Genomic DNA, 9849 nt, shown 5'->3' on the forward strand with positions numbered 1-9849 from the left:
TATTCTAGCGCCACCTTCAGGCCGATTTTTAAAACACATTTTTGGACACTGCTCCTACAGTTTTTGCCCTAAAATCACGAATATCTCTACACAGCATGTCTACACTCATGTCATCAACATGGATCAGGAAGATTTTGGAAAAACACATTTTTGCCCTATTTGTGGAGATAAGCCACCTACGGTCGCTTATCTCCCGATTAGGGAGTCTTACTGGTTTTAATAAATGAATGAATAAAGTATTCAGTGAAGCCAATCAATTAATTAAAAAAATAACCGCCCCTACTTCCCCCCTGCAGGGCTCCCTGCTGCACGACATGTACACGCTCAACTTCACGGACGACTGCGACGTGCTGGACGTTCCCGTGCTGCGCTACTTCCTGGGCCTGTTCCCCGTGTTCACCATCAGCACCAACTTCCCCATCATCGCCGTCACGCTGCGCAACAACTGGAAGACACTGTTCCACCGCGACGGCGGCACCTACCCCTGGGTGGTGGACCGCGTGGCCTTCCCGCTCATCACGCTGGCGCCGCCCATCGCCGTAGCCTTCTGCACGCACAACCTGGAGTCCCTGGTGGGCATCACGGGTGCCTACGCCGGCACGGGCATCCAGTACGTGGTGCCGGCGCTGCTGGTGCACTTCGGCCGGCGGCGGCTAGAGCCCGTGGTGGGCCGCGACGCGGTCAACCGCCACCGCTCGCCCTTCCGCCACACCTTCTGGGTGGGCTTCGTGGTGCTGTGGGCCATCTTCTGCATCGCGTTCGTCACGGCCAACATCATCCTCAACGACACCAAGGCGTGATGATGGGGGGGCTTTGGTTTCAGACTTGGGGTTCGCCTAAGCCTGAAGAAGAGGCTTTCGTGAGCTTGTGAGGGCAGTAGATCAGCTATTTTCCGAACAAAGACTACTGTTAATACAGAGTGTAAGTTAGGCTTTAGTGTTTGTTCCTAAGAATTGGTTTATGGTATTGCCTTCACGGACACCAGGAAATGAAGAAGTCAGTCTTGGTTCAGACATAATTGTCTAAGAAGTGATATTTGTTTTTAACCATTTGGACCCCTTTCTTTTTTGTTAAACGGTTAAAGCTGTATTTTCTGGGTGTTTGTTCAGTAACAGGGGTCTCTCCATCTCTTCAGCTCTGTAGAAAACAAAAAAAATTATAATGCATGTTCCAGGTGGGTTACCACTTCATCACCTTCAGTTTTATCCACCTGTTTCTGCCAGAATTTACTGTAGAATTATTTGTGGGACACATCAGGTGAACAGCAGACATACAAGCTCACGTCGCGTCGCAGATGCAACCGCTGTGAGCTTGTAGGTCACACTCGGCTGCGACGCCGGAAATGCCGAAAGCCTTGTGCGCAATGCACGATGGGACGTTGTGGATAGTGTTCCACTTCTTCGCGTTAACACTTCCAATGTCCCTTCTCAGTTCTCTCTCCGGATTGGATAACTGATCCCAGCCGGAAAATGAATGTTCTGTTTACTAAAGGGACCCCTGTTACTGAACACTCCATCCATAGCAATGAGTACTAACAGACAGGGGCGGCCTTAGTAATCTGGAGGCCTGTTTCAAGAGCTATTGATGAGGCCCCCCCACGCCACCGCCAGCACACCCAGGCCACAGTAGCCACGCAACAATCGCACACAGAAGTTGACTTATAGTCAATGACTGCCTGCTATTTATATATTATTATTATATCACTACATAATGTTATAGCATTGGCCTAAATGGCGTTATATTAACAAGGTTATATGATTATTAAAAAGTGTTATACGTGTGTTGCAAGTTGAACAAGGCTTGCTGGCTAGCTCTTGGAGGCCCCCTGGTGGCTGAGGCCCGTTTCAATTGAAACTGGTGAAACATAGCTAAGGCCTCCCCTGCTAACAGAATATAAAGCTATTTAACGATTCATTCCAAAACAAATATCACTTAATGCACCTTTTATTGTGTGCCGAAAATAGCTGACCTGCAAACCCGCAGATAAGGTTGAGTTGGCCTTTATTGTTCATATGAACAGATTTATGGAGTAGCTTTTGGAGTCCTTTTCTGTTAATTGTTGTTTTTTGGGTGATCTTTCTCTATCCTGGTACCTGTATACCTCAGGTCTGACAGAAAACCTTACAGGTTGGGAGGGATAGCGTGCCTCTTTTTTCTTTTCTTTACGGGACTCTTACTAAGCATGTAAATTGAACTGTAATTAAATAAGAGTAATTTATCATAATGTGTTGAAAAAGGGACCAAATAATCTTAGTGACTATTATTCCAGCGATGAAACACTCTGGAATCTGACAACAAGAAGAAGAATCCTGGCTTTTTTCGGGGGACGAGAGAGTCGTTCTATTTCTATTGCTTTTTTTTTTCTTTTTCTTTTCTTTTTGCTGGACAATCAAAAGGTTTTTAAGCAAAGTTTTTTGCACAACTCCGCCATATGTCTGTTGAGTCTCATTTTGTTTCTAAACAAACGGTCGATTGCCCTTTTCCCACAGAATGTGCCTGCAATAGGTTTCCTCAAAATGTGACTCAAGCAAACTGACAAAGAGAGAGCGAACGGCAATACGAGACTAGGAGAATTCAAAGCAGTGGTTCTCAACCTTTTCAGGCCGAGACCCCCAAAATAATCATATTTTAACTGGGGACCCCCCCAACCTACGAACACTGAGAGAGGCATAACATTTTGTATAATACGGTTCTATTGTGAAAATAGCCGATCTACATGCATGTACATCGGCTATTTTCACAATTTCTGCCTCTAATATTTGACAATTTGGCCAATATTTAATTTGTCATTTTAGAGGTATTAAAAGGTCCTTAGATTGTCACTTTAGAAATGTGCAGATACCCTCTATACACATAAACTTTATGTTGGTTTTGTTTACTGTTGAGTGAGAAAACAATGTTGCACATTAAGTTAATCATCTGGGGACCCCCCCCAAAATGATTTGGGGGACCACAGGTTGAGAACCACTGTATTAAAGGTCGGAACTATAATGCATTGTAATGACATTTATAATGCGTTATAATAATAAACGCTTCATAACACTCGTTATAAATGTTTATAATTATGCACGACCACTGTTCCTTTGAGTTTATAATGCATTATAATACTTGATAAACCTTGTTGTAAGTTATCATACATGATTATAAACATTTACAACAAGTGCTTTAACCCATTATGATCTGGAATTATTTTATGATTTTAACTATTGAAATATAGCAGATATACAAGCTCACAGCGCTGCGGGCTTGTAGATCTGCTATTTTTGAAAGAATGTTTTTTCTTTTTTTCTTTTGCAAATCTTTGAATACAAATTTTTAAAAACATTTGCTTCTTGGGGGTCCCTGGAGCAACATATTTTGAGATGTGGGGTCCGCAGCCAAATACATGTAATTTTGGGGGTCCTTGACATGAAAAAGTTTTGAGGACCCCTGATTTAGAAGAAGGATTTAGAAGACATGTATAGAATCGTGTCAAAAATATTCAAAGACTTGCACAGATATTTTTCAAATAGCAGATCCACAAGCTCAGTGCCGAGCTTTGAGCTTTAACCTTAACTCTCCCCACGCTTTGAACGATAACGCTCGCCCCATTTTTTACAGAACCTCGATGCCAATACGGCGCTCGTTCGGTTCGTTCGTCTGATGACTGTAAGCTGATGAGGGGTCGCGCGGCCGTTTACTGTAAACACATTTTCCGCTGTGATGGTGTAAAAAATCCATTATGCGTTAGATCAACGGAGAACAATTCACTTCCTTGTTGATTTCCTCTGGCCCGGAGGCTCTGTAGCCAGTGACTGCTCTGAATGTACGGCAACACATAGCAGGACAATTCACATTCATTCTCGCATGACGCCGCCCTCTGCTGCCTGGCAGACCAAAGTGCACTATTGCACAACCAAAAAAAATAAAAATAAATAAATAAATGTCTGTCTGTCTATCTACTATAACGTCGCAAAGGTAAGCCGCTTTTTGATGGCGCCAGACCCAATAAATAAATAAATAATCTGGCAGTAGGAGAGTTAATGGGTTAAAGCCTCGTTAGTGCAGCATAATGCATTATAATTGTGCTCATAAGGCATTATAGACCCGACCTTAACAGGCCTGGAATTTTTAAGAGCACAAATGCCAGGGCAGGAAGGCCATCAAATAAAACAAGATTTTAGTCCATTGAAATAACGAATTGAATTTAAGGGTTAAGGATGATGATTTTAAATTTAATATGTAGACTATCTGCTGTGAAATAAATAGATTGGTATTTACAATCTGATCCATGCGCAGCCCAGCACAAACCAATTCAAAGACACTGGATTGGTTTAAAAATGGGGACTCAACAAAAGACACTGGTGTCTACATATTGACAAGACAGAGACAGAGACAGAGGAAAAAGTAGTACAGTCAGCTGTGGCATTAAGGCCACTGTCGCCTCAGGTCATGGCATTTTTTTGGAGGGGCACAAGGCCAACCTGAGGGGCAACGACGGCCATGGCCTTCGTGGCCTCCCTGACATTCCTGCCCTGGACCTTAATAATGTACAGTCTTGCTGTATCTTTCAAAGGCATGCTCTGTGTCTCATCACAGAGTAGCATTAACTCTGACACCGCTTAATAATGGGACTCTGGACGGGAGAGAGAAAAGATGGAAGGAATGCACGCATGAATCAGGGATAATCAGTCTTTGTTATGGCCGGCGTTTCTATATAGTCACTGTCGGGCAGAAACCTTGTATCTCCATGTTTCAACTTTTTAACACAGTCGTTATCAACCTCAGGCTGCGACCCCCAAAATAATCATATTTGAACTGGGGACCCCCCACCCTGACAAGCACTTGGAATTGTAGGATTTGGCATTACATTTAGTTTGACTCGATCTATTCCATTGTGAAAATAGCTGATCTACATGCTCACAACGCCTCGTTTTGAGCATGTAGATCTGCTATTGTCACAGTCACAATTTCTGACTCTAATATTTGACAATTTTACCAGAGGTACTAAACACGTCTTTAAACTCCTTAAATTGTCACTTGCAGATACCCTGTATACACTTAAACTGTATGTTGTTCTGTTTACTGTTGAGTGAGAAAACAATGTTAGCTTAACATCTGGGGGACTCCCCAAAATAATTTTGGGACCCCTCTGGGGGTCCCGACCCACAGGTTGAGAACCATTATTTTAACAGTAAAATGTTTTGCACAGACAAGGTTTCCACCTGCCAGCGACCATATTTTCTGTTTGTCGGGTGGAAACCTCATTATGTAAAAAAGAAAAGAAAAGAAAAGAAAACGTTACTTTTCAGGATTCAAATGAAACGAAACATCAGAGGTTGCAGACCGACAAGCTCAAGTTTGCGTATCTGCTACTCTTGATGTTTCTATGCGATGCAGCTGTAGCGTGATCAAGTAGGGACATTCATTGACGACCTGGAATTATTTTATACTTTAGCTATTGAAAAATAGCAGATATACAAGCTCGCAGCACGGCACCGATTGCCGCGCTGCGAGCTTGTAGATCTGCTATTTTTGAAAAGTCGTTGAAAATGTGTGCAAATCTTTGCTCAAATTTTACTTCCCGGGGGTCCCTGGAACTAAATATTTTGAGATGGGGGGGTCTATGGCCATTTTTGGGGATCCTTGACATGAAAAAGTTTGAGAACCACTGACATTTATAGAATCGGGTCAAAAATATTCAAAGACTCAGATTTTTCAGGATTTTCCAAAAATATTCAAAGCATAAAATAATGGTTAAAGACAGTAATAATAGGCCTAAATGTCCTTAAAATACAGAGATAAGGGTTTTCTGGCCGACAGCGACGATCTACTTCAGCGGTGGCATGCCTCCAGACTCCAAACCTCCACCTCCACCCCACCCTGGTGAACAATGAACTTCTCTCCCCTGACAGATGTGCACTGACAGATTAGCCTCAAGGAGGAAGCGACTCCATCTCGGTTTATCAGCGGACAGACACACACACACACACACACACACACTCGCGCTCCGCAGTAGTTCAACCACAGGGCATGTCTGCCATCCTTTTTTAACGCTCAACAAGCCATTTAACACCCCAACGTTCGGCTCTCATGCCGATCCGTCTCGCTCTGCTGCTCTGTCTCTGTCTCTTTTCTTTCTTTTTTTTTTTAAGAATTAGGTGGCTCTCAACTCATGGGCCGCAGGCCACTGGTGAGGATACTGCAAGTGGATGACTTGATGAATAGTTTGCTTTGTGGTAGCGATACATAGGAACTGAAAATAGAAAAAAACAATCAATTGAATTATCGTTAAATTCGACATGCTCCCAAAATGCACACCTCAGATTTTCAATTGGGCCCTGATCTAGAAAAGGTTGAGAACCACTGGTTTAGGCTACTGTACGTTCAAACTGGCAGAAATTATATTTAAATGTATTTTGTGGGCCTGACCAGAGTGGATGAATGTCAACATAAAACCAACACACGGGAGCAGATTTATTTTTTTACAAACTATTATTCCTAGCCGGTGGATCTAAAGAAATGCCGAAAATAGACAAGCTCACAGCGAGTCCTGACGAGACTCTTGAGCTTGTCGATTGTTAAATCGTTAACTGCCGCAATTGACAAATCTGATCCGATCGCTTGCGAATAATAGTCAGTCCTAAAAAGGATATATATATATATATTTTTTTTTTTCTTCTCCAGAAACCACTGGCAGGATTTGCCTGCGGTCTGAACAAAGCCATTAAAAGTGGTCGGGGGGCGTTGTGCTCCAAGGTGAACGAACTTTGAGCTTCTTCTGAGTCGTTACGAGGCCGGCACAGGCTGAAGGGCAGCCGGGAGGTCACCAGCCAAGCCCAAACACTGCGGGACGCACGGCACCAATACTGTTTGTTAATGACGCCACGATCTCGTTAGCCGCCATCCCTGGGGTTTGGCCCGGATTGGCTCAGACATCCCGCGTCAAGGTGTCAGGTCTTTACATGGCACCGGCAAAAAAGTGATTTCATATTAGATCACTGTCGCTCAACATGGGGTGCGGGTCCACACAGGATTTTACTGTGTAGATTGGGGGTACCAGAGATTAAAAAAGGGGTATGAAAAACAGGGAGGGGGTCCTTGGGTTGGTTGAGAATCACGGAACTAGATGAAACATGACTTTGTTCTCTGCTTTAGCACAGCGCCTCTCGTGTTGCTATTAAATTAATCGCTGCCCTCACTTCTCCCTGTGTGTGCCTTCCTTCTCCTGGTCCCAACACTTCACTTTATACTGTAGCTTCTTATTTATATTCTTCTGAAGTCTATAAGTTGATAAGAGTGCTTCCGGTATGTCGCGGTGCACACGCTTGTTCAGTCTCTCTCCACACCAATTCTTAATGCTGGCCTGTCAAACCTTCGCGTTATCTTGCGGTATTTTGTTGTCGTGGTTGCATCGTTTGTTTGTTTTTTACGGCCCAGCTACTCAGCTAGCACAGTGATGACGAATGCTGTAGCCTCGTTGTGGGGAAAAGGGGAAACCTCTGTTGACTTCCTTTTTTGTTCTTCTTTTTTCCCCGAACCACTCAACATTGCACATAATTTGTACACATCTGCTTTTGATCCTGTGTCTCTGTATGTATTTACATCGTTTTTTGGTGGCCTACTTGGGAAAACGGTCAAATGTTTAATTGCCTGTTGTTTAGTGATACTTGGGATGCCGTGGATTTCTAGGTTACAGTCTCACTATCTGATTCTATGATTCCAATTGCATTTAACATCTGTAGCAAGTTAACATGCACACATACTCATCATCATCATCAGCAGAAACGGTTAAACAAAATGTAGCGCACTAAATTATTGTTGATCTACAAGCTGGTGGTGTCCAAAGAAATTCCATGAATTAAAAAAGACGAAAGTGGTTTTGGGGAGGTCCTCAGCAAAATGTCAGTTTAAACACTTAAGCCCTAATTATTGTTTCACAATTTGGAAAATAGACGATCTAGCTTAGAAAACAGTGTTGTGAAGCTTTGTGTTCAAAACATTCCAGATTTTGCACTTTTTTTTCTTGTCCAAGATTAAAAATAAATGAATTACAGATCTACAAGCTCACAACGCATCACATTGTGACGCACCGTGAGCTTGTAGATCTGCTATTTCCACAAAGCCGACGTACAGTATATAGGGTCAAAGTGAGTCAAACTGAAGCGAGCTCAAATGAAGGAACTACACTTTGGGAACGAACCCCGCAACTAACCAATGTTCACGCCCAACTTTACGGGAGAACAAGTCCAAAAGTCGCTTAAAATAAGCAGAATATGGCAACACTGCTCAATGTAAGAGTATAGGGAGATCGCGTCCAACCAAGTGGACTGTAGCCTTATCTCTGAAAAGAGTAAAACATTTATTTTTCACCTTTATTTAAATAGATAAATAGTTGAATAAGCACACTCTGGGCTGGCTGTGTGGCGATGGGGATTCTGTTAAACCCATTTAGGCCTAGAATTATTTAATGCTTTAACTATTGAAAAATAGCAGTGCCGCACTGCAAGCTTTATCTGCTATTTTTGAAAAATTGTGAACAATTGTGCAAGTCTGTTCTAAAAAATCTAATTTTTTTCAAAGATAGCAGATCTACAAGCTTGCAGGGAGGCACTCGGTGCCATGCTGTGAGCTTGTATATCTGCTATCTTTCAATAGTTAAAGCATTACATAATTCTTGGCCTAAATGGGTGGCATGCAGCCTGACTGTTTTAATGGCATTATCCTTCATGTTTATTTTTCCTGTCTTCTTGTGCGATGTATTCTTTTCTTTTTCTTTTTTCTTTTTTATTCTCCCCAGATTGTGATGGACGAGGCGGTTCTCCATCTCCAGTTAAATGTACAAATTTACGAAAGCGAGATTGATTAATAATATTTTATTATTGATATGCAAGCGGAAATGGATAATGAATCTTATGAATGATATAATATAAAATGTGAGTGTGCGCGTGTGAATGAGTGTTAGTCTAACTTTTGAAACGTATCGCTCGTGTGCTTCGATGACTCATAATATGCCCGATTTGTACTTAGTTGTGTGATGGTGCCGAGCGCCGAAAACAGCAGATCTACAAGCTCACAACGTGCCCGTGGAGCTTGGCAATCTGCTTTTTTTTCCCCGGCGGCGCGACACTGTTGTACAATGGAGCATAAGTTTGCCATTATGGATTTTTCGAAATTTTCTTAATGTGCCTTTTTTTAAAGGGATGACTTTCCCCATGACCTTGTCAGCTCTAGTTATTGTTTGTTTGTTTAACTGTTTTGTTTCTTATTTGTATTTGGTTTAGAAAAGGGTCTGCATGCGAGCCTTTTTTAATTTAACTGACAATCAGTGTACCCTAAAAACTGAGCAGCACCTGGCTGCAGCCACTAGGGTCCTGTTGAGGTCCACGGGAGACAGGAACCTCAACAAGTGGCAGGAAGTGACCTCACAGTGCGCAAGTGACTTCATGCCGCTTGTGGAGGTCATGTGACGTCTCTGCCTTGCAGTCCAAGGCACTACAGTCCCTTTGAGCCGCATTGTCGCTATGTGTACATGTTATCTTTTAGACAACCCAACTCTACCCCTAACCCTAAAATTAACCTCCATGGGGTAGAGCAAGAAAGAGGTGTGAGGTCACTTCCTGCCACTTGTTGAGGTTCCTGTCTCCCGTGGACCTCAACAGGACCCTAGTGGCTGCAGCCAGGTAGTCTTGTAAAAACTGATTATTAAATATATATATTTGTTGTTGTTGTTGTTGTTCCTCTCTGTGTAACTTTTGAAATATGTTTAGTTTCTTTTACTTTTACTTTTCCTTTGTTTGTTTTTTTGTTTTGTTTTTTGGAGCGGTTAATCCGCCTCCCACCGTTCGACTTAGTGTGTCCTCAACCCTG

The 9849-nt window shown here is 42.7% G+C and overlaps 1 protein-coding gene across 1 annotated transcript in view; it reads left to right on the forward strand.

Moving 5' to 3' along the window:
* tmem104 (transmembrane protein 104) overlaps positions 1 to 3137 on the forward strand; it is a 135522-nt gene extending 132385 nt beyond the window's left edge. The window contains exon 11 of the mRNA XM_080723583.1: positions 297 to 3137. Within this exon, the coding sequence (XP_080579709.1) occupies positions 297 to 800 (504 nt within the window). The 3' untranslated portion in view covers positions 801 to 3137. The remainder of the gene's footprint in view (positions 1 to 296) is intronic.
* The last annotated feature ends 6712 nt before the right edge of the window (positions 3138 to 9849 follow it).

The sequence above is a fragment of the Nannobrachium achirus genome, assembly GCF_963921795.1.
Source record: "Nannobrachium achirus genome assembly, chromosome: 4".
Lineage (NCBI taxonomy): Eukaryota > Metazoa > Chordata > Actinopteri > Myctophiformes > Myctophidae > Nannobrachium > Nannobrachium achirus.